Here is a 26,892-nt window from a genome sequence, read left to right on the forward strand (position 1 = left end):
GGCCGAAGATGACTTTTCAAATGAATATATCATTGAAAAAGCTCCAAATTATCTCCCTTTGATGAAATAATGCCATTTTTTTGTATAAAAATTGAAATAACTTTTTTTTAACTCATTGGTGACCCATATTTTTGATTATTTTTTTAATTGAACTGTACTGAAAAAAAACCTAGACATTTGTAAAATTTATGCGATTTCTGTACTTTAGTTATTTTTTTATGTTGATTTTACCTTTTTTTCTCCTATTAGTTCGACAGAAAAAAGGTACCTTAACAAAAATGCATACTTCTTTCAAAGGCAGATTGTGAGCTTAAATGAACGGTGACCCAATATTTTTATTTAATTTTCTATTAAGTATAGGATAAAGTTTATTTAAAGAAATAAAATAGCGAAATCTATATTTAAAAAAATTGATTTAGACCCGAGAGCCCCCTTAAGAGTTCGATTGTCGAGGAGTCTTACTAAGGTTTTTTTTTTATTATGAGCAAGATTTTATATCTTCAAAGAATGGATCACCAATCTAAACACTTATTTAGTAGAATAATTCAAAACAATATTAATGTTGCACTTTGTTTATGTTTTAAATCTAACAAAAGAACAAATACCATCATAACCATGTATACAATTAGAACAATATTTCATATCAGACAATCCTGTTATCAAAGTAACAAATAATTTTGCAGAACAACTATGATATGTAGTTCTAAATATCACAAGTAAATATGTACTAGAATAATCATATTTGAACTTTTGTTGAATTTCTATTGCTATTCCTTTAATTAAATGTATGTTGCTGTTTGTTTGTGACATCAGGTGCTGTCTGGTAAATTTTTGTTATACGTTTTTGCATACTATTAGTATCTAATAAAAGGAATTGGTAGTTCACCTACATCATTACTAACCTGATGTTGACACGGAGGTTGTGAGTTCGAACACACAGGTGCCAGGGTCGTTCGATCCCAATCTTAAGGTTGTACCTAACCTTACAGGGAGATAACTATGTGAAATCAGCTAAACGTTTTAATTACGTTGAGTTGTTAAGGAAATATTAAGCTTCTCAATGATCAAAATTAGTGTTTGTCAAACTGCTATATAACCAGTGTAATTTTTCTGATAAATTTGTTGGTTCAAATTTTTGGAAATCTTTATATTTTTGTCAAAGGGTCAAAGTAAATATTTTTGACAAAATTTTATGAAAATTAAACGAGCCAAATTAATTTAAATCAAGGTGTTTGGTACCACCTTCAGTTTTTCTGACAAAGGTGGAGGGTTTTCTCCTGCTTCCTCTATCAATAAAAAGCAAACTTCAAGATATAGCAAATAATGCAGAAAATGGTGTTAAACACCAACAAACAATCAATTAATCTTAAAATAATACCGTGAATTTATTTCTATTATCTTTTTTATTTTTGCTATGGAAATCCCTTAAAATAATATATACGTTTTAGATTAGAAAACATATGACATATTTCATCATTTGCAATTGGCAAGATCTACAATCATGTTTTTCTTAGATCAGCATATAATGTTAGGCGATCCACAATCAATCAAACTAAATATCAATGTGTGAATGAAAATTCTACGCAGCACATCTTCAAAAAACTTAGGTTCTTCGTAAAATGTCTGCACATCAAAATTGACGCTCCTTTTTTTGCATGCCATTTAAAAAACCAATTACAGGATTAAAGCCGTTCATTAGGTCATTACTTAAATAAACTCATTATAGATACAAAGATTAACATTTTGTATTTGCGCCAGACTCGCATTTTGTCTACAAAAGACTGATCAGTGACGCTCCAATGAAAAAAGTTAGAAAGTGACAGCATTTGTGACCCTCTGATCAGAAAAGTACTAGGGTTTTTCTCGGCATGTTTATGAATCAAAAGTGAATGCCATGAAAATACAAATTCACGTGAGGTCAATTTTATAAATTGACGGAGATTTTGAACTATCCGCCAGATACCAATAAAATTGAGAAAGGAAATGTGGAATGTGTCAAAGAGACAACAACCCGACCATAGAGCAGACAACAGCCGAAGGCCACCAATGGGTCTTCAATGTAGCGAGAATTCCCGCACCCGTAGGTGTCCTTCAGCTGGACCCTAAAAATATGTATACTAGTACAGTGATAATGGACGTCATACTAAACTCCGAATTATACACAAGTAACTAAAATTAAAAATCATACAAGACTAACAAAAGGCCAGAGGCTCCTGACTTGGGACAGGCGCAACATTGCGGCGAGGTTAAACATGTTTATGAGATCTCAACCCTCTCCCTATACCTCTAGCCAATGTAGAAAAGTAATCGAATAACAATACGCACATTAAAATTCAGTTCAAGAGAAGTCCGAGTCCGATGTCAAAAGATGTAACAAAAGAAAATAAATAAAGTGACAATAATCCATAAATAACAACAGACTACTAGCAGTTAACTATCATGCCAGCTCCAGACGTCAATTAAACTGATTGAAAGATTATGTCTTCATCATATGAATATCAGGCACAATCCCTCCCGTTAGGGGTTTAGTATCATACTGTCATAAAATATATGAGAAGAACATAACCCGTGTCATGCGAACAACTGTTTTTTTTTTTTAAATAAATGTGTTTAGTTCCGATGCAAAGACCCTATAAGTGAATCAATATTAAAGCCAAAATATGCAATCTTTAATGACCTGACAACAGTATCGTAACTACATCCCTTCTTAATAAGTCTGTTTAAGGGGTTTTGTAAGCTTTTGAGATGAATACTGACATTTTTGTGCTTTGTAAAGAATATTACCACAAAAGATTGGATGTGAAATACCTGAACGTATAAGATGTCTGCATGTTGAATTATCTTTACGAATTATTTCCTTATCACCTTATACCGGTGATAAAATTTAGTAAGTGTGTTGACCAGTTTGTGATATCGAAAACCCTGGTGTAATAATTTTTCAATGTATGATGTTAACATTTAAGTAACCATACGGTTAAATACGATGAACAAAATGGGTAATGGTGGAACTGTATACAAGGTTTTAAAGTCAAATGTTTTGAAAGATAGAACGAATTTCAGAGACAGATCGAGATTTAAAGTATTCAGATGTTCTTTATAAAGTTCTGTTTTTCTAAATTCGTAGTTAGTCCTTTATATTAGAATAGTTTTGAACTGTTTTATTTGTGACCAATAAAACTTTTCTACAGCTGATATATGAAACTATCACAAAAAAGAATAACTATTAGATGCGAGCTAATAAATCAGAACTCTCATTCAATAGTTATTAATTTTTGTGGAATTTCATATGTCAGCTGTAGAAAAGAGATAGATTGCAAACACTTCTAATAAGAAAAATCTATATTTTTTTTTATATATTTAACAAAATGATTATATTTTCATTGTTTATTTCATTATAGATTCTGATCATCAGTTAAGATTGATTCATCTTCATGTATTTATTCTGCCTTCAACAATGATTTTGAACGGAGCAGGTTGTGTATTACTACTAGATCCGCCTAATTTTAATTCCGGATTGGTTCCTTCGGGTAATGTAATCTTGAACCTTTGCATTATCGTTGCAAAAATCAAATGAAGTTCTGGTTTAGCTACCACTTCTCCTAGACATACACGTCTCCCTGCAGAAAATGGTAACCAGCTTTCTGGTTTCATACCAAGCTTTCCATTTTCGTCGAGGTAGCGTGTCGGATCAAATTTCTCAACGTCTTTCCAATAGTTAGGGTCGTGATGAAGTGCCCAGTGATTAATCATAACGACTGTATCCTGTGGAACATCATAACCTCCTAAAAAATATAAACCACTACAAGTAATATGTGCAGTTATTTGAGATGGATATGAAATTTTGTTTCCAATAAATTTTTACAGACAAATCTCAGATTTAAGCTGAAAATTTCAAACATCACAACATTCTTTCAAAATAAAAACTCAACCAACTAACTTATAAAATAACGCTGATACTTACTCATCTGAAGCTATAGCATTGTGACTTAATATCCTCTGATTATGATTCAATTATAACTTGACTTTTTTTGTCTTAGTAATTAACCGTTAAAACGCCCTAAAGTTCCCTCTTGTACGACTGTTTAAAATCATTTATGTATTAAACGGTTGCCGAATCAAAACTCAATAGATAACGAAGTAATGATGTCACAAGTTTGAGAAATATGGCAACTATTTCTGTGGATGAAATATACCAAATTAATCGTCTTCTAATATTTTTTTTGACAAGGAGACAGAAATGATGATGACTGATTTATAATAAGAAATATTCTCTGTAAATAATAACATAATAATTTAGTTTCCTTCCCCTTTTAAGGTTCACCAAAACAAATAGACAAGTAAGGCCGAATTTTTAACTCAGAAAGTAGTCTGTGTGCAGACTTACCTGTGCAGTTTGGAAAGTTTTAATGCCTAGCATCCACTAGATATATAACTTAAATGTATTTTGCATTTCAGAAAGATGAAATATTTTTTGGATTTTATTGGGCATTTTTTTCTTTCCTGTAGAAGGTGTAAAAATAAACTAAGTTGGGATATAACTTTGAGATGCTCCCTCTCAGGTAAGAACTGGTTTGTCTTGTATTGATTGTCCTTGATTGACATGGATAATAGATATCTTCACATTTATAGGTGAGTTAAAGAGTTTATCTGAGTAGACAGTATCAAAGTAGTTCAGGTGTTGTTTAGTGTCGGTTAGTGTATAGAAAGGTGTATAATATGAAACTTAGAACGAGGGGCTTGCCCCCGAGCTCTTAGTTTCATATTATACACCTTTCTATACACTATCCAATTTAGCGCATATTTACAACTTGAGTAATCCTTTAATTAGTCTATTGACATATTGTGGCTGACTAGATGAAGCTCACTTACGTAGTTTTGTAAATCTACTCTCTAATATCATTGTAAAAATTGGATTTTAAAAGGCCCTTGACGTTAGAATGAAAAGAAGGTAGCTGCTGGTGTTAGTATGTTTATTGATATAAAGCCGTGTTTTAGTATACATGTACTTATTTCCATGGTAAGATGACAAAATAAAATTGACCAAAAGCAGACAATTCTTAAATTGCAGTGACAGCTTTAGATTCTTGAAAACATTTTTTTAATTTCACATAAAAACTAAAACTAGATTGGAAATGCTTTTGAATGAGTACAAACAGTTGGACCCCCCTCCCATATCTTTAGTTGAAACACTTTTAAAAATGGCTGGATCTGCCCCTGGTATGTAACCATAGGTAGTCTAGTGGATAGTTTACATGCATGAAATATTTTTCACTGGACATAAGGCAATCAATAATCGACCAATTTATGACGAAATATATCAAATTGCTTTATTAATAATTTCCCTTCAAAAGATTCATGGTTGACTCTTTTTGTGTACAAAGTAAATGCATGGAAGATAAAGGATTACAAATTTTAGATGGGGTTGTACTTTAATCAAGGTATAAAGAACCATAATTGTTACTCTTTATTTTAATGAAAGAAGCTTTTAATTGTCAAAAGAAAAATTAGATGAAAAGATTGATTAGTAGGATGTTAAAAATCTGTTTGAAAACTAATTACAAACTATTTAGTTAAATTTGGAACACATGATTTATTTCAAAATAGCCAGTAGCAATTTTTGTTCTAATATCTTGATTACGATGCAATGAAATCTTACCCTTGTGGTCATTCATGCGGAGTTACTTAGTACACGGGAAAAGTATGTACTATGAAAATTGAGGCAAATTCAAGCAATTTGATTGGACTAGAAGTTGTAAATTTGTGCTAATTTTTACATCTTCTGCAGGAAGGAAAAAAATGCCCATCAAAATTCAAAACGTTTTACCTTTTTGGAGCACAAAAAGCCTTTAACTGTCATATATCTAGTGGATGTCAGGCCTTAAAACTTTCCAAACTTCACAGGTAGGTCTGTACACTGAGTAGTTTTAGAGGTGAAAATACTGCCATATTTGTCGATTTGTTATGATGAACCTTAACAATAACATTACATTCATTCATAAATGAAAAGTAGGTAATTAAAAGTTAACTATTTGTGTCACTTTGGGATGGGGTGACTGTTATTAAACCACATCTTTTACAATCAAAATATCTAAAATATTTGTAGCTTTTAAGTATTAAAAAGAAATTGTTTTCTTATGATCAATTTTTGATGTGAGCGTCACTGATGAGTCTTGTGTAGACGAAACGCGCGTCTGGCGAATCAAATTAACGGCCTGGTACCTTTGATAACTATTTACTAGAGGGTACCCCTGCTTATTGTTACTGGGAATTGGTTTCTGTTCATGTCTTACATCAGACAGAGTTACATGTATTTCATTTTTTTAATCAACTTATGAATGAACTGCATGTGAATCGGTAATTATCCTTTATCTTAATGTAATCTTGTTAGTACAGTAACGATACGACAAAGACTATTGCACTAAATGATGCCACACATATGAGAAAATAGTTTATACAAAATCAGCAAAGATGTCTGACTTCATATTGTCCAAAACAAAAGAAATGTAGCATACAACAAGGTGCAATAACTAATCGAATTCGGCTGCAACTGCATAATTACAATATATTAAGTCTTCAAATCAAAAAGATCAGAGACCACGCTGTAAGTTTGATAATTTCAATACTTACCAACTTTTGTATCACACATTGTACTATGAGGCAGACCTACGGGAACAACTGTACCAAGCCTCATGGCTTCATGCAAGGTGGCTTCTGTATAACTGAGATGTTCTCTGTCTGTGATCGTCGGTAGTCTATCTTTTCCTGAACACAGGTTGACATAAAAGCACACATTTAAATTTGTACGAAAAATGTAGACTACATGTATTATACAAAAATACGAACATGAAGTATGATTGTCAACAAAACAACTATCCAACAAAGTTCAAATAAAGTTGATGTAAGTGATTATAAGCAAACGTACGGTCTTTGACAAAGTGAAAACCATATATCTATAGTCTGCTATGAAAGGCCACGACTAGAATAATCTGAAACATTTACCAATTAAAGAAACAAATATGACAGACATAAACCAACGACAATCACTGAACTACAGGATCCTGACTCGGGACAGGCACACAAAGAATGTGGCGGGTTTATACGTTTTACTCCAATATATGAAATGTTGGCAGCTGGCAATTGCTAGTGCTTTAGTTCAGATATCATGATAAATGTTAAAAAAAGAAACGTTTTATTTTGTTATATTCCTTATTATATCGAACGACTTTAATAATCGAACATTTAGAGAAATAAGATCCTCCTCCAGTTTTAGGTGGGAATCGTGTTGCTTGGAAGATAAATTCTACGCTGTGTTTTATGTACTGTTTTTTGTCTGTTTGTATTTTTTAGTCATGGCGTTGTCATTTTATTTTCTACCAATGAGATTGGTAGCTAAATTTTTATTAACGATATGGATTACGGTTATGATTGTAGTGCTCACGTTCTCTAAATATAATCTTTTGTTATTTTACAAACATTGGTTACGATATATTTGGAATTTTATAAACTGTTAAAATCTAGTATAGCTTTTTGTTCGGTGTGAGCCAAGACTCCGTGTTGAAGGCCGTACATTTTTTTTTGGATAGAGAGTTGTCTCATTGGCACTCACACCACATCTTCCTATATCTATTTAATATTATATCATTTTCGGCAACATACTTCTTAAAGGTTTGGTATCATAACATCTTATTCTATTGAATTTACCTCATTTGGGTTGAGAAATAATGATAATGATCGATTGTTTGTTGTTAAGCGTTCAGAGACAAACGGTAAAAAGAGTTCATACAATGAGGTTTTATATAAATCAAACTCGCATCTATTGAGAAAATGAGGATACCAAGAGATTGACAAAATCAATATGAGATAAAAAATAATACCAAATATGTTTCAGACAAGAAATACAACAGTTGTCCTCTAGAATACATGAAAAGCTTTTAAAGTGACAGGGCCAAACACTATGATACTCACCAACAACTCTGTCTATTTCTTCCTGAACTTTACGCTGGATATCTGGTAACCCAGCCATGTATCGTACAGCAAAGTACAACGTTACTCTTGATGTACCAATGCCAGCTATAAAAAAACACTTTGTAAATGATGAATTCAGTTTGTTCTTATGTTGTTTTAGATCAGACTTGAGTGTTTACGAAGTGTATAACTCCACCATATTAACTAGTTCCCTGTTCCAACTAATGCCCCTATAATCGATTGTTTGGCATGGGTTGTAACTAGAATTGTCAAGTGACGGGGTCCCTCTTAAATGATACATAAGTGAAATGTTATATCTTAGGTAGTTGTGAAATTGACATTTTAGATAAAAAAAAAAATCTTTTACTCAAGTAACAATATTCGATCCCTCTATTCATTTTTAAATGCGAAATAGACAAATTTTGAGGGATAAACAATATTTACTGTTTTTTTTGCAATTTTAGGGGCCAAAACATATCAAGTCAAACTTATACATGTTATAATTGTTTAATTTTTTCACAATTAATACAAGAAAATAAGAAGTTCTATCCACCATTTTCTACATAATGAAATGTCTGTCTCAAGCGATAAATATGACAGTTGTTTTTTATGCGTTTGATGTGATTGAGCTTTTGATTTTGCCATTTCATAAGGGACTTTCCCTTATGAATTTTACTTGGAGTTAGTTATTTTTGTTTTCAATTTGTTTCAAATGACATGAATGAAAGAATCACGTACAAACATACATTGAGGTTCTTTTTCAATAAATTTGATATGTTTCTTTGTCTGTTACACATGTTAGGTTCCTTAATCTGTTAGGTCGTGTTCACACCAAACGCCGTGTACAGTAAACATGTTTACTATTAGTTTAATGTAATGGACACTGGTTTCACATTAAATTTGTTCACATCTGTACACCTTGTTTAATCACCTGTACATAAGATTTGTTCACACTTGTAAACTATATGTCATTTAAATGTTCATTATACGTAGAACTGCATTCAAAGTTTTCGGACAATTTTTCTAGCAGTAACGGTACGACCATTTGACTTCAAAAGGGGGGATGGAAATATTCCGATCTCAAATTTGATAAAAAAAAAAATCTGGTCATTCAGATGATAAAAAAAAATTTCAATCAAGAGTTTCCCCATACATTATAGTGTTAAATATTGGGAAAAAAAGTATTTGATCACCAGCATCGAAAAAACCCAAACGGAATAAAAACGTACGCGCGGATAAAAATCTGACGCAGATAAAAAAAAAACCTCCCCCTTTTTTTAAGTTAAATGGTTGCTACTTTATGAAAGCCATTTTTATAATTTGCAGTAGTTTGAATATACTAGAGATGTCTCGATTACGCATTAGAAAACGTTAGCTGTAGCAGCGTGCTTACAGCCGAAAAAAAAGGATTGATATATTTGTTTCAAATGGTATTTCTTCTCCAAGGAGTATTTGGTAAAGGAATAGGGTAACGTTGTTTTTTTTAACGGATCTGAAATACTAGACAAAGATATCATTTACCTCACACTCTTTATAAGTCATGCATTTATGTGTGAATCGTTGTTTGAGTAAAGACCAGTGGCAAATATTTCTGTGTACGCCAAGTCGATTCGTCAAGACCTTTTGAGGGGAAGGGAGGCGTGGGCTATAGATTTTTTTCAGGACAAATTTTGGTCGTAATAAATTTTAGCATTATATATAATGGCAGCTGAGGGTGAAACAAACAAAAATTTTTTCACGGCCAAAAACTGCAAATTTTTTTTTTCAAAACAAAATCCATAGCCCACCACCCCCCACCCCCTGCCTTTATGTTTTATACTCAACTATAATAGCCCCCCCCCCCCCCGAAAATCAATTGGTTGCTGCCTTATGGGTTCGGCAATGATGCTGCCTGAGGATGCTGCTTTGAGTCTTGATCAGGGGTTAATAAAGTACGTTAATTTTACCAAAAAAAAACCTTTAAAATTTAGACAACAATTTCTGTAAAGAACTGTACTAATTTTTTTCAAAAATATCAATTTTACTAAAAAAATGGTTTCCTCCTTAAATGTATACAGGGTAAAACTAATGTTCTAAATGCCTTGTTTTGTGTACACTTAACCCACACAAGGCCTACATTGACTATCGACTGTGTGTAGATAAAACATGATTTAAACTACATGTAAACATTGAGTTTTATCAATGGGAACGCAATTGTGTTTAGTTTACGTGTGAGTTACACTAACACAACACCGAATTTAGGTCAATGTGAACACGGCCTTAATCTTGCAACGAATTGTGAGTTTTTGGTCCCTGTTGTGACATTTAGGTGATCAACAACAATAAGAGCATTATTGTTTTGCTTTTTGTGTAAGTGAGTGCAAGGTTTTTATGTAAGAATTTAATGTTAAAGGTTATCATAGTATATTCGTTCTTTTGCAAAAGAGGGGCGAAAGTTACCAGAGGGACAGTCAAACTCATAGATCGAAAATAAACTGACAATTCCATAAATAAAAATGAAAACATATGTGATCTTAATGTGCCACATATTTGTGAACTCACCGTTAAATATATCCATTAGCGTTTGTCTTAGATGTGTGTTTGTTAACTGAGACAACACTTCATCTTTCTCTTCTTGTTCTGCTTCTTTTCTTGCTAGTAACAAGGAATCAGTAAAATCTCTTATTTTGTCTGAAATCATTAATGCGAATATTACTTGTTAAATAAACAATACATTGTAACAATTGTTTGCAGTCAAGATTTTTACAGATCTTTTGAGAGAAAATCTAATAATTACGATATATTTGTTAGTTGCACAATTTTAACCTTTATTTATGTTCTAGTAATATAAACTTCCATCGCATACAGTCATATATAAGATAAAGCTGTGAAGAACAGTTCAATGGGAATCCATATAAAACATTATGCATAAATAGTTATCAAAGGTATCAGACTTATAAATCAATACGCCAGTCGCGCTTTTCGTCTAAGACTTATCAGTGACGCTCAGATCAAAATAGTAATAGAGCCAAACAAGTACAAAGTTGAAGAGCATTTATGACCCAAAATTCCAAAAAAGTGTGCCACATACGTCTAAGGTTATGCCTGGAATAGTATTTCGAATAAAAAAAAGTAAAATCACAAAAATACTGAACTTAGAGGAAAATCAATTCGGAAAGTCCATAATCTTTTGCTAACTGTAAATTTATAAAAATTACCATATAATTGATATTCATGACAACACCAAAGTCATAACAACTTATCTTAAGCAAAGGGCATTGTGTAAACATACAAAGCTTGTTGACATACCAGAGTTAAATGTTTTATCGTGTTCGTTGAATTTCTTTGTGACTATAGAAACAAGTTCATCCGCCAATTTGGTAACCGTTCTGTACTTGTTTGTTGTCCATATCTTATACATAATTGGGAACATGTCTTCAACGAAACCTTTCCCTGTCATTTCTGTCAATTCATGGTCAATTTTCATAAATGTCACAAATTCAGGATCATCTAGGTCAACACTAAAAGAAGAAAAAAAGATGTTCTACAACCTTACTGGATAATTCGCACTTTTCTAGATCATTTTGTTTTTTATGAATTAGCTAAAGTAACACTTTAGTCAGCAACTTTCATACAAGGCTAAAATAGATATGCATTATAAAGGCTTACATCAAATTACAATTATACACATTTCAGGTTTAAATAGATCTGTTTTTGTCAACATAAAAATGTTAAGATTCTTTAAATCTGCGGTGAACTGAATTAGTAGGGTTCGTGATTCTTTTCTCTTTTTGTTTCTGTTAAAAATTGTTATTTGTTTACTGTTGTTTGCTTTTTGTCTGTTTGTCTTTTTCATTTGGAAATTGCATTGCCAGTTTATTTTCGACTTATGAGTTCGAATTTCCCTTTGATATCCTTGGCCTCTATCTTTACCTAATGAAGACCGCCTAACTCACATACGCTAAGAATTAAAAAAATGCGTTAAACAACAGGTTTTATAAAAGTTGTGTAAATATATGTAGGCAGTTATTACTCCTCAAATATTTGAATTAAAGACCTATAGAAAACATGAGAAGATGACATCAATACAAAGCGGAGTAAACCGATAGGGGCGTGTATTTTTTTTTTATCAGTAAAACGTTCTTATACCAATGCAATAAAACTCTTTCTTTGTTGCTAAACGGAGCTTCCGTAACAGATGACAGCACATAACCACTACAATGTGGATTTAATTCAAACTCAAATCATTTGTGAGTAAAAGCAAAAATTAACTTGCCTTATAACAATGGTTATTAATTTGGTCTCTTGTCTTATTGGCAATCATACTACATCTTTTTTCTTTATATTTATCAAGTATGTACCTTTTTAGGGTTTTCTTTCTTTTGTTTGTACTTGTATGTTATTTCTCCATTATATATATTCAAATGTAACACCTGAAATTTTCCTTTTTCAAATCTTATTTTAATCTGAAGGACGCATGCAGCCTACACTTGTCTTTTTACCATGTTTACATCTGACGCAAAATATCTACTTGATTGCTTATTGTTCGGATTCCAAAGATGAAAACAATGTTTTGCAGATTTTTTGTTGTTGTTTTTTTAATTCAAAATAATATAATTTTATATTTTAATTGTTTTTCAAATTGCATTTAGATAACTGTAAGCTTGGGTCCAGTGAGCGTTGTTATGTCTATTTCAATTACTGACAGAAATGTTTTTAATGCGAGCTTAAACGTCCATGCATTTATCTTTTCCAATTATAGTATTGACCTGAAAGGTGTAAGCTAACAAATTCCACTCATATCCATTTATTGCTTACCTTTTCCCAAAACACACAGCATTAAGAATATTGAACACCATTAGATCTATGTAATTTTCTGGATTAAATGCTCCGGTTTCTTTTGCCATTAAGGGCAAGCATTTATTCATTGACTCATGAAGAACTGCTTCGAAATGATTTCCAATCATATATTGCCTACAATAAAGGTTTCTGATTTTATTTTAATGATAATCATTTCACTTCACTTTTCAATTATCAACAGTAATACTTGTAATGTTTTCACGTGTTTTGAAGCGAGTCGGGTACAACATATTTGCAAATGTAGTTTTGTTTTGTAGTTATCTTACTTAATGTATAGCATGACGGATATTATTAGTTACATAGTGTGCTAGTGACCTAATATGATATATACAGGGTCAGTAAATTCCATATAGGGTGAGAGCGAAGCTCGAACCCCATATGGAATTTACTTACCCTGTATATATCATATTAGATCACTAGCACACTATGTAACGAATTTATCTTACCGACTATCTTTATTTGTTGCATTAAGACTAAAGTTGTCTTATTTGCTATCATAACACATCTTCTTATTTCTGTATAAAAGTGTTCAAGTTTTCAATTTTAAGAACCTTCTTCAATCGGTCTGCACTAAAAACTAATGTAAACGATAAATATCTATTATCAACAATACTTCTAAATAATCAAACAGTGCCTAAGTCGTTAATCCACTACTAACCGTGTATTGAAATAAGCCCCGCCTCCCTACTAACCTAATATTGAATATACATGGTCTCCACGAGGTCGTTTTTAACCAATCATATTCCTAGAAATGTATAGGAGGTAAGATAAACTGCCTTATACGGGTATGAATAATTTAGAATACTAATGTTCACGTCAATATAATTGTTTGTTGACATAATGTTGATTCGTTAAACCGGTTCGTTGACTTATCCAACGCCTTGTAAAAAATCAAATTACAACCACATGGTTAAGCAAGAAAACAAATATTGGCACTTTTATTTTCTGTTGAGGATTACAAGTACAAATTTTCAAAATTATAGATAGGGTAGATCGACTATTCAGTATTTTATTATTATCTGTAAATATTTTCGTTAAAAAAAAGAATGTACTACCACAAATACCTGATCGAAATCTTGTTTCGTTTATTACTCGGACCAATGGGATTTAGAATGACAAAAGAATAACTTTTCTCCCGCAGGTAAGTTCGGGCAGCTCAGTGAGTTTTTGACAAATTTTTAATGAGTTATTCAAACTCATATCTCAATATAAAGATATTAATTGACAGTGCTTCGTAAGCCTTTGAAGGCTGGCTGATTGACTCTGTATTAATGTATGTTAAAATGTAATATCAGGTTGCACTATAAATAAGTATTCTTCCCCGTCACTCTAAATGTATGATCACATTTGTTTTTCTATATCTTGATTATGTTAAATATGTTAAAACGTATGTCAGCTTTAGATTGTCTGTTAATTCATCCTCACCTTTTGTATTGTATAGTCTTAGGCTTTCAAAATGTTTGAAAAGGAACAACTGAGACTTCCGTGTATATCAATGATTCAAGCGTTTCATATATCTATTATTTTTATGCACGGTTATATTTTTTACCATGACCTTATACGCCGATATAAATAGTTTCCTTTATTATTGATGATTAGACGTATTACTAGAATTTCACTTGACTGGATTGAGTTTAAGAATTTCGTTCATTCAAGACCAGTCCGTCTGTAGACAGGAGTTTTGGGATATTAAGCTCTACAATGAAGTGTCCAGTTATTTGTCCCATATCATACACTCAATTCTTTTGTATATGCGTTTTGTGACACTGATTAGTGATTATAATTCAATAATAGTTATAACAGCAATCATCCTTATCACACACATCTTCAAACGGACTGTCCTTATGCAAATTAAAACATAAGCTCCGCCCGATCAGTTGAAATAACATTGGTAATATACAAGTATATAAAGAAAAACAATTGGCAATTGGAGAGTATGTGGGTGGGACAGCATGAATTAATCACGAACAGACCGGTTTCCGTGTCTATTTTATGGTAAATAACGGCAACAGCTGTTCGAGATGCATAGAATTATTCAGAATGCTGTATATGACTTAGTCTAGTGTGGTGAACATAGAGTCAACACAACTAATGCAGATAATTTCTGAGCTTGTCCTTATACCCATATGTTTGCTGTTTGAAATGCTTGAAGTTTAGAGGGATTTTGAACCTTACTCTCTGTGATTCATAAAAGTACATAGATTTAGAAAGACAAATAAAAACATAATACAACAATTCTATGATCATAAATCATAATCACAAAATGGTCTTGACAATGGACACTAAACTATGGATTTTACCACGTGAAAAACAATGCACAGGTGCTTTCAATGAAAATAAATTAAACCTGCTGATTTTTAATTTAGACAATAAGAAGACGGATAAAATGTCATAACTATCCTGTAAAAACTGCTATTTGTGCAAGTCAAATTGGAACCTTACCCCCAGAAAGCTCCTAGATCATCCAGGGTTTTGATGGGGTTCTTGTTGTTCAGTCTTTAGTAGACTGTTGTTTTTTTCTTTCTCCATTCCTTTTTTCTGTTCATTATCAGTTTATCTTCTACTTATGAATTTGAAATCCCTTTACTGCCACTTTCATACCAGAATGTTGGACTTAATTATACACATTTCTTCCATTGCGGTCTATTTGTTTATGAAAGCATTTGCTCTTCCAAATTTCATAAAAAAAATATTTTTATACATATAAAGGTTATGAAACATTACTGATTCCGTGAACCAATTCATTTTATGTTTAACTATAATTAAGATCTTTAAGACAGGGAACATAAAACAACTACTAGAAGTTGACAAAGAAGACTAAATCAATCTTATACCTTAATGCCTTTCCCGCAATTTTTCTGTGCAGTTTCCATGTTGGTGTATAATTCGCAAAAGCAATATTTTTACCTCCCTCAGTGAACCGATCAACTTCAATGTAAAATGTTTGATTTTATACGAAATGAATATCTTTCACGATACATTATTCAGTTGCATCTTTAAATGATTCCGACAAAGTAAAAAATTATTACTTTCACAAAATAAATTAAACTGTAAAATATTAACGTTTAAAAAATATGCGTAACTTGCTTGTCAATTCTTATCTTACACATTAATACTGTGGATTCATTTATTTTCATGGGTATGAATTTTCGTGGATTCAGTAAACATGGCATTTTCGTTATTATTTAATTTCGTAGTTTTGCCAAGTCTGCAGACAAGCCTATAGAAAACTTGTATTTCATTGAACGTTTGAATTCTTGATTCACCTTCATATTGGATGCCACATGTGGAGCAGGATCTGCCTACCCTTCCGGAGCACCTGAGATCACCCCTAGTTTTTGGTGGGGTTCGTGTTGTTTATTCTTTAGTTTTCTATGTTGTGTCGTGTGTACTATTGTTTTTCTGTTTGTCTTTTTCATTTTTAGCCATGGCGTTGTCAGTTTGTTTTAGATTTGAGTTTGACTGTCCCTTTGGTATCTTTCGTTCCTCCTTTATCCACGAAAAACATTAAAATTGATATCCCACGAATAATAATGTATCCACATCAAGCAATTTCCGATTAGCGATTGTTATTTTGATTTAGCTTTTTGAGGGATAAGGCAGCATAAACTATCCTTGGAAAATTAAATAGCTTTAAGGTTTTTGTAGTACTTTTGTGAAATAAATAAATCATTCAGTGTTCACATTTATCACTAATCATTTCTCTGCAACTTCGTGTTATGAAAAGATAATAAATATTTTTCAAATCCATAAAGTTTGCAATACATACACAAAGATTGACTAAAACGCTAGCAGAAAACAACTTTGAATTATAAATAATATTTTAATACTTCACACAATTATGCTTCTTTTAACTGAATGACATCGTAAATAAAAAAGTATATGCATAGATCAGTATCAAGTATTCTCATACCTGAATGAAAAAATGGTCTGTTGGCAAAATCAGCTTTTCTTTTGACCAATGCTTCTGTAACGCTGTTGATATCGTTTAAAACAACCATCTGATAAGGTCCTGTAAATAAATCAAGGTTCTGTACATAATGCCACATGTGGAGCAAGATCTACTTACCCTTCCGGAGCATCTGAGATCACTCTTTGTTTTTGGTGGGGTTCGTGTAGTTTATTCTTTAGTTTTCTGTGTTGTGTCATGTGTACCATTGTTTGTCTGTATGTCCTTTTCATTTTTAGCCATTGCGTTGTCAGTTTATTTTCGATTTATGATTTGACTGTCCCTCTGGTATTTTTCGTCCCTCTTTCATAAAAAGTTCGTCGTGACAGATTATGCAAGGGGAAGAAAAAGCAGAGCATTTACGCAAACTGAACAGAGAGACGTCTGTCGTGATTGCGAGGAATACAATGTATATTGGGAACAAAGTAAAACAGGTAAACAACCAACACAAATATATCAAACAATTATTGACATACCTAAAACATAGGTAAAACTGGAAAAAATCAGAATGACATCAATACTTGGTTAGAAACTATAACACTCGTATTTAGAAGAATGGAGGTATGCAAAAGTAGGCAAGTTTTCAAGAATGTTGCGAAATACATGACAGAGAACTATCGGGCAATTACTTGGTAGTGTATGGTTAATATTAGGTTGAGTATGGTTCAGACTTTTCGAGCATGGTTTAGGCTTGGTCGATAATGGTTGAATCGTGAACGATTATAGCTGAAACACTTATAAAATGGTTGAGTACTTGTCGAGAAAAAGTCGAGTAAAGGTAAAGTGCACGTTCGCACTGTTAATATTAATAAGATGTGGTATGAGTGGCAAAGAGACTATTTTCCAACCGAGTTTCAATGTTTAAAACGTTAACAATTATAGGTCAAAGTATGGTTAAGTAGGTTAGGTATGGTTTAGACTACAGTGATACCGAGTTATATATTGATTTCAAATCAATTCAGACTGGTCGATTAAAAATGAGTACAGTCCAGTATAGATTTATACAATTCCAAACTTTACTTTTCTTTTACAAATTGTGATTTGGAATGAGAGTTGACCCATACCACGTCCTCTTATATCTATTTAATTGATTGTTAGCGATATAGAGATACACTAAATAAAGTATGCATTAAAAGTTAAATCACTGTCCCAAGCGAGAGCTGGACGCTCACAAATATAGTTAATCCTACCATATGCTATAATTTCATAGAAAGGAGACTGTCATTCAGTGGTTGTCGTTGATTGTGTTTGTCACATCGTATTTCGGTTATTATGCTTGTAAAAAAACACGCCTTTTGTCAATTTGTGTTAATGGTCTCATATATAGTTTGTCATAGTGAGGTCATATAGCTGGATTTATGGTATGGTTATTGATCATTGCTGAAGACCTTATGGGGATATACTTTTGCCTTTATCCACGTCTTTTTGGGCTATGTGGATAATAGTTTCATGCCAATAATATCAAATCTCCATGTTTTATACGAATTCCAATTGTTCTATCTGAACAGCTGCTTCACAAATTACAGTGACTTCAGCCTTGAATTCCAAGTCGTGATATAACTGAAATGTCAATATATTATAGTTAACGTACCAAGACTAACAGTGAAGACTGGTCCATATTTCTTTGTATACTTTTCAAATACTTCATGCAGAAATGTAGCTTGGGCAGCTGGAATTAATCAAAATCATACAATTAATTTCTGTTATAAATATACTGGCTAAACAAATGCCTGAGCAAAGATTTAGTTACAGACACATCTTCTGATTGATAGTGAATATCATATGAGTTTTTCTGCTTCAAAATTACATCCGTATCAACCCAAGACGACAATATAATCCAAAGAGCTCTGTTTTTAACTTATAATTATGAGGCAAATATATTACCTTCATAACTTCCAATCAGAGGCCAGCAAGATGGCAAGATGATATTACCTTCATAACTTCCAGTCAGAGGCCAGCAAGATGATATTACCTTCATAACTTCCGATCAAAGGATAGCAAGATGATGTTCCCTTCATAACCTCCAGTCAGAGGCCAGCAAGATGGTATTACCTTCATAACTTCCAGTCAGAGGCCAGCATGATGATATTACCTTCATAACTCCCGATAAAAAGCTAGCATGATGATATTACCTTCATAACCTCCAGGCAGAGGCCAGGAAGATTAACTAATTAACTTATAATTATGAGGCAAATATATTACCTTCAGAACTTCCAATCAGAGGCCAGCAAGATGGCAAGATGATGTTACCTTGATAACTTCCGATCAAAGGATAGCAAGATGATGTTCCCTTCATAACCTCCAGTCAGAGGCCAGCAAGATGGTATTACCTTCATAACTTCCAGTCAGAGGCCAGCAAGATGATATTACCTTCATAACTCCCGATCAAAGGCTATCAAGATGATATTACCTTCATAACCTCCAGGCAGAGGCCAGCAAGATGCTATTACCTTCATAACTTCCAATCAAAGGCCAGCAAAATGGTCCTGGAGGAAGATTATATTTCCATCTTTGTCTGAGTTTGTATACAACAAGTAAAACTAGTAATCCAATTAGAACTGTTTGGACATTTAAAGTTGATAAAACTGAATACAACATTCTGAAAATATAAAAATGCAAAAACAGAGATTATGATAATGATCAAAAAGGGACGAACGATACCAGAGGGACAGTCAACCTCATATTATAAAATAGAAAATAAACTGGCAACCCCATGGTTAAAAATAAAAAGACAAACAGACAAATAAAAGTACAGAATACACAAAATAGAAAATTAAAGACTAAGCAACACGAAATACTTGTGGAATTTATTTTGCACATTCTTCATTTGTTTTTTTAAGAATTCATTCTATTTTTTGTAGGTTTATTGTTTTGTCCCTTTTTGAATATTACGAGGGTAGAGTGGTGGTTGGAGGGGTCCTGATCCCGAAATCCCGGGCTAAAAAACATCAGATCCCGCAATCCCGGGCATAAAATCACTAAATCCCGAGGTCCCGAAAATCGAAAAAAAAGAATTCCCGGATCCCGAAAGGGTCAATCCCGAAATCCCGAGCTTAAAAACACCCGATCCCGCAGTCCCGATAAAGGTCCTATCCCCCCTCAGGGTATGTTGAGTCATTTTTTTCAGGGGCAAATAACTCTTGTGATGCTCATGAATATTAATGAGTAACGTTGCGTCTCCATAGTGACGACGCTGTCCGCTTCATTTCTCTGGTCGTCAATCGCTCTTGTATTTTGATCTTTTTATTGATAAACTATGCAGAATTAGATAAATAATGATAATTTATTGAAAATAAAAATAAAATGTCACATTATTTTACAAGCCGTAACTTGTATTGTATGAAAATCCTACTTGTCGATCTCGCAACAGAGGCGTGGCTTGTTTTCCTTATTTGGAAAACCGATTCAACAGGAAGCTTGAAACCCACATGTTTTGAACGGACGGAATGTTTTTGTTGCAAGAGGCGAATAATCTTCTTCTTCTTCTTTAGTTACAGAAAACCATCAACATTTTGAAGATTACTTTCTGGCGCATGCCTGATTGAGGTTGCTTTTTAAAATTTATTTCAATTTTTCTTTATTTTTAAGCTTTACAATTTTTTACAATTTTTATTGAACTTGTACTTGGCCCATGTATCCAGGTGTAATGATAAGTCGTTATCCTAAGGCTATTTTTTTCTTATTTTTTCTGTACACTTAGCTTTCATTTTTTATTACCATGCATTGTCAAGCTTGGTAACTCATAATTATTTGTCAGTAACTAAATGTACGATGCTGTCCCATACTGAACCTTCTGACCTTGTTTGTTTACATTTAAATTTCAATGGCGTCAAAATCACGTGATGTCAATTCGTTCTACCCAATCAAATTGCTCTACTGTCAATTAGGGGATTTTCCAGTCTACGGCAATTACGTTATTTCTTTGTGGGATATTGCTTCAAAATAGTTTGATATAATTTTGGGTTTTATTCAACAAGAAAACTCTTTTTTTGCCATCCCTTTTGACATCAATGGAATTCTGTATGAATATTTATCTACAGTCATGATGGTCAGAATATCGATCTTTTTATAATGAATAAAAAGAAAATTCTATGAAAAATAAATGTAAATTATTTTTCATTAACCTACTCTATATTCCTGTACAAAATTATGGCATGGGCATCGTGTTTTCAATTAGTTTTCCTTTCATTTTGGTTGGGTTTTTTTCGCGGGAAAATCGCGAAAGACGTAAGGAGCATGTCATTTTAAAATTCCCAAAAAATATGATTTGCTTGACCTGTATTGCCTGCCACAAGATGGATGATGCTGAATGGAATGTACACAAAGCAATGGAGGCCGGAAGTGGGATTTTGTGAAGTTCTAGAATGTTTTTATACATTCGGAAGTCGGGATTGAAACGGGCATTAGAAATTGGCATTTTTTTAGCAATTATTGAGAACAATGAAAACTTACCTTCAAAAATGTTTTTTTATTCAAAAGTGCAGAAAAAACGTATTCTACATTGTTTTTCTACGCCGGAAGTAGCGTAGTGACGTCAATGCGGAGTTTCCCGGTGTGTTAAGTTCAAACACAAATACCTAACGAACTGACAAGATGAACGATTTTAGACTACGGTAGGATACCCAAGGATTTCAGCTTACAAGCCGAATTGTACGCCATAAATTGACTATGAGTAAGTATTCTGTCGTCTTTTTGCTGTTTTCTGTAGCCGACTATCTTCATTTTGACAAAAATCTACCCCTGAAGTTGAAATTCTCCCCCTTTTTTTCGAATCCGGGTCCGTCCGCCCTGATTCCGGTTCGCCCTAGTTCAGGTTCGCCCTAATACCGGTTCGCCCTGAGTCCGTTCGCACTGATTTTAATTTCTAATATAGTGTTGCATTGTGTGTATAACATAATTGAATATGTTGAAGTCAGTCTACAATTTCGCCGAATATTGTATTATGTTGTCTATAGCTAGCTGCTACTAGGTTATACATTTCTGTATATTTCAGGACTACAAGATATTGTGACTTTATTAAGGTATTGAGGACTAAGTTTCACGGTATCTGTATGTAATTACATTACTAGGAAATAAGTTTCTCAGAATTTCAGCACTACATTGTATTTTTAAATGTAAAAGATTTCAAATTATACCTAATCAGCAATCAAAATTCAATCAACAGTAATTAAAAGTAATTATAAATTAAAGTGTAACAATGCAGCCAAGAATTTTATTTACTAGTAATTAATATAAATTTTGCAAATATTCTGTATTTAATTTTAATGGATATACATAAATTTTAATATATATATATATATATATATAACTCGTTCATTAATGTATCATATACATATTATATATGAAAAAAGGGCGAACGAACCCAGGGCGAACGGACTATCAGGGCGAAGAAACTCAGTGCGAACGAACCTAGGGCGAACATGTAATCAGGGCGAACGATCCCGATACCCTTTTTTCATCTGTTTTAGAAATTATCCCTGAACCAAGGAATTGCATAGTGTACTATGCCTGAACTGTCTTAGTTGCAAATCCTTTCGTGGTCCACAGTGTTTATGTGCCATTTAGGTGAAGTTTTAGAATACCCATGAGCTGTCCAGGAAGTTTGTAGTTTCACTTGTTGATGTAAAAAAAAACTTAAGGTCTAGTCTATTCCATGGTTGGCCAGCTGACAGTCAATCTGTTTGAATTCATGAATCATGGATATAATTTGTTTTGAGAGCGAGTGATATAAGAACATGAGATTGGCAATTATAATAACAAGTTGCTGGTCTAAAAAATTTTAATCTGTAGTAAGACACTAGACTAAATTTTCAACAAAGACCCCACCTCAATATTCACTGGGGTAAAGCTGATGACCGTAACTGCATTCACGGTCATCCCAAGATGTCGGATGAAATTAGGTCAGTATCTGTATTGTCTGTTACAGTGTTTCTATATCATTATCTTTACAAAGTATACATTGATACGATGTAAATTTATAAAAGATTCACACAGAAATCACAAATTACTACCGAAAAATGTTCAGGAAACGCGAAATTCAATTTGAAAAAATCGCTAAGATGTCCGTAAATCATTATCAAAATATTTTCAAGATGACCGTAACAAAAAACAAGGATGACCGTGATTGGTAAACAGATGACCGTAACTTGTAAAAGATGACCGTAATTGTAAAGAATGACTGTAATTTATAAAAGATGATCTTAACTTTAAATGATGACCCTCAATTCTAAGAATATCCGTATTTGTATTCATAGCTTTTTGTTGTGTTGGTCTCAATAGGGGCTTAGTTAGCGGATATAAACATGTTTCATCAATTTATTTTTAACTATTTGCCGTATTTTGAGTTCATGACAATGATAGTAAATTGCTAATTTCTCGTAAACAATGAAATATTTATTGATAACGACTTTAAAATTTTAATACAAATTGACAGAGATATGACGAAAAGTTGAAGAAACAAGAATGAATCCCTCTGAGGTGTCTCTAGAACATGCGGCGTGCCTCATCTACACTATAATTTTCTATGTTCAGTGGACCGTTAAAATGGGGAAAAACGGTAATTTAGCATTATGATTAGAAAGATCATACCATAGAAAACATGTGTACTAAGTTTCAAGTTGATTGGACTTCAACGTCATCAAAAACCTCCCCGACCAAAAACTTTAACCTGAGGTGGGACAGACGGACGAACGAGTAGACGAACGGACGCTCAGACCAGAAAACACAATGCCCATGAATGGAGCATAAAAACACTAATCTAACATGTGAATATCCGGTAATCGAGCCTGTGTGTATGGTTCCAGAGGAAGCCGATTAAAATCTTAGTTTGTCTTTATATATGAATAACATTGCTGTACATACAAATTGACAAGGTTCCCCTCAGTGTTGGATCCAAAGAGGGGGGGTCCGGGGGTTGGAACCCCCTTTTATTTACCGAGCAGTGCATTTGAATGGGGACACATAGTTTGAAACCCCTTTACCCTGGGTTGGGACCCCCCTTTTTTTGAAAATGGCTTAATCCGCCCCTGACCCTTATGATATACTATACGCACAAGACTATTTTAAGGATCTATTTTGCTGGAGCTCGCCTTCACTAGTTTGGTCGTAGTATTTTAAAAACATGTTGTCTGCTCTATGGTCGGGTTGTTGTCGCTTTGACACATTCCCCATTTCCTTTCTCAATTGTATCTGTTATTTTACTTGCAGGACAAAATAGAAGACAAATCAAAGACGATATAATATCACTGGTTGAATTAAAAAAAAATTAAAAAAGTGCATTTATTATATGTCATTACAAGGAATTCCAGAAATAAAAAAAAAATCTTTTGGCTTTTAGTGGGAGGCTGCGCAGCACACTTTTTTTTTTATTATACTTGTTAGGTGTCATATAATCGCACTTTTGTTGCATGTTTTCCCCACTTTTTCATGTGCATGTCTTGTTGTATGTTCATTTTAAAAAATATACCCTCTACCGTAAAAAAAGATATATATGGTGAACTTTGTATTTAAAGCACGTCTTATTTTCTCCGTCCTAATGTAACCTATAGGATAATACTCTCATATAAATACGTTTTATATCAACACCATTAATCATTTGATACAGTAGTTATACAAATACGAATATTTCTTAGAATTGACGATCATCCTTTAAAAGTAACGGTCATCATTTAGAAATTACGGTCATCTTTTACAAATTACGGTCATCTTTTAACCAATTACGGTCAGCCTTGTTATGAATTGCTGATTCTGTTACGGTCATCTCGATTGTGATTTACGGTCATCTTAGCGATTTTTTAAAATCGAATTTCCTGTTTCATGCACATTTCTCGGAAGTAATTTGTGATTTCCGTGTGAATCTTTTATAAACTTACATCGTATCAATGTCTCCTTTATAAAGAAAATGATATAGAAACACTGTAACAGACAATACAGATACTGACTTATTTTTTCATCCGACATCTTGGGATGACCGTGAATGCAGTTACGGTCATCAGCTTTACCCCAGTGAATATTATCAATAGGAACTGTAGTGAGCACCTTTAATATCACAGAGTTTATAACTTTGCAGACAGTGTGTAGGCAAGACACTGCCAGATGTTCTAAAGTTAGCTATGTCATGTATGTACATGTACAAACTACACTTTCCTCAATTTCAAAGCTGCATCATGAATGCAAGATCAGTATTTGTACGTTCTAAAACAACAAAAATTCTAGATTTTTATTCACATGAAGACTTGAAAGACTTAAGTGTAACTGTATACCGATTGATGTTTTATTCTTAGGCTGCCGCAGGCCAGATTCTTATTTTCTAAATAAAATTTTGCATACTACGTATACTAATTGTCTGTAGTGTACAAGTAAATGTAGTACTTACTGAATAGAAATTCTGACAGACCAAAATGAAGTTTTAAAAAACCTGGGCTATTTGTCCTGTACCTAAGTGTAAATCTTATATATACAATATATACCCTTATTTTATTCTGTATGCTTAATGTTTAAGTTCTTTAATATGTATATGAACAAAAGGAGATGTAGGGCATACCCGTAGCCAGGGGGGTTCGGACGACCCCCCCCCCCCCCCCCCCGTGAAAACAAATAAGCACTGTTTAAGTCAATGTTCTATTCGAATTGTGACTGTTAAAGTCAAGTTTGTGAGTCCAACGAAACCTCCACCCTCCCCCCCCCCCCCTTTTGGAAATTCCGGGCTACGAGCCTGTAGGGTGTACATTGTACATTTTGTGTGTACATAATCATATATCATGAGACAGCTACAGAAGTTCTTTCTGCTCAACCTTTTGTACTACCAGAATAAGGTTCATTCTGTTGCTATACTAGTTACAGTCTTTTTGAAATAAGTAACATGTATAAAGGCCACACCAATTTAATTCCTTGTTCGACCGACCCGTGCACACTTATTTTTTTTTATATTCCCCCTTCTCGCATCTGGAAATGTAATCATGTCCATTTCCCGCATCATTTTTTGTAAATATTATAAAAAGATATTAAGGCAGCAACCATTTGATTTTCTGGGGGGGGGGGGGGGGGGCTATGGTTTTTTTTGGAAAAAAAAAGTTTGTTTCCAGTTTTTGGAGAAAAAAATAATTTGTTTTTGATTCTGAGAAAAAAAAAATGTTTGTTTCACCCTCACCTGCCACTATATGTAATGCTAAAATTGAAAGAAAAAAATTGTTTTCAACTTGTCGCCAAAAAAATAGATAGTTTTCGCCATAGGCGAAAAAAAATGTTTGTACAGAAAAAAAAAACAAAAAACATAGCCCCCCCCCCCCCCCCCCCCCCTCCAGAAAATCAAATGGTTGCTGCCTAACACTTGTTTTCAAATCACTCTCTTACCTGTATTTATTGTTTAAAACCTATATAAAGCACCCGACCACACTGTATAAATATCTTGTGTAATTTTTTTTATTAATAATTAATTATAAACCTATATATTCCAAGTGGGAGTACTCCGATATAAATATATAACAGGAAAAAATGCCTGTACATTGGTTTCCTTCCCCTTACTTACAAAATATGTTCGTTGTCAGAACTTCTAAAAAAACGGTTGGCTTCAATTGCAAATATATTGTATGCCGGCAGAACAAAACAACCCATACTCGCTGCATGTTTATGTACCCGTCAGGATTGATTTGGGGGCCTGTCGTTCAGTAGTTTGTTAATGTGGTTCATAGGCTGTTATTTCTAAGTTTGTATATATATTAGATTGTTGGTTTTCCTGTTTGAATTGTGTACACTAGTTATGTTGGGGTCCCTTATGCCCTTATAGCTTGCTGTTTAGTCTGGGTCATAGCCCTAGCCTGTGTAAAAGGCTGATAAATGACTTGAATTTGGAATTATCAGGTTTGGCAGAACCCTTCTTCAAGTAAGGGGTTATTTTACTGTTATCATGGTTATAGAAAAGAAAAATAGAATAAACCAAGGATTTGTATAGTGCTACTATACAAATCCTTGGAAAGCTTAGAATTTTTTACTTAAAACGAGGAAAACTACATCATATTTGAAACAACTTTTCTAAAAGAGGGGTCTTCACTTTCTGAATAATATAAAAGTAAATGATATGCGTGGTTGATTAAAGTCCAGAAATATTACAAAATTTGAAGACATGTTTTGACCATTTAATA

The 26,892-nt window shown here is 33.1% G+C and overlaps 1 protein-coding gene across 7 annotated transcripts in view; it reads right to left on the minus strand.

Moving 5' to 3' along the window:
- The window catches only part of LOC139491985 (steroid 17-alpha-hydroxylase/17,20 lyase-like), a 136,498-nt gene that overhangs the window by 33,082 nt on the left and 76,524 nt on the right, over positions 1–26,892 (minus strand). For 3 of the 7 annotated variants that reach the window (XM_071279993.1, XM_071279991.1, XM_071279992.1), the window contains exons 2-11: positions 19,204–19,352; positions 18,345–18,422; positions 16,718–16,816; positions 15,639–15,732; positions 12,763–12,918; positions 11,254–11,465; positions 10,507–10,635; positions 7,966–8,070; positions 6,628–6,762; positions 3,328–3,782 (exon numbers count right to left, since the gene is read on the minus strand). In XM_071279993.1, the coding sequence (XP_071136094.1) occupies positions 3,430–3,782; positions 6,628–6,762; positions 7,966–8,070; positions 10,507–10,635; positions 11,254–11,465; positions 12,763–12,918; positions 15,639–15,732; positions 16,718–16,816; positions 18,345–18,422; positions 19,204–19,351 (1,509 nt within the window). In that variant the 5' untranslated portion in view covers position 19,352 and the 3' untranslated portion in view covers positions 3,328–3,429. Of the gene's footprint in view, positions 1–3,327; positions 3,783–6,627; positions 6,763–7,965; positions 8,071–10,506; positions 10,636–11,253; positions 11,466–12,762; positions 12,919–15,638; positions 15,733–16,717; positions 16,817–18,344; positions 18,423–18,637; positions 18,818–19,203; positions 19,353–26,892 lie in introns of those variants that run through there. The other 4 variants (XM_071279990.1, XM_071279988.1, XM_071279989.1 and 1 more) reach the window with 2 other exon arrangements.

Source organism: Mytilus edulis, chromosome 10 (genome assembly GCF_963676685.1).
Source record: "Mytilus edulis chromosome 10, xbMytEdul2.2, whole genome shotgun sequence".
Classification (NCBI taxonomy): Eukaryota; Metazoa; Mollusca; class Bivalvia; order Mytilida; family Mytilidae; genus Mytilus; species Mytilus edulis.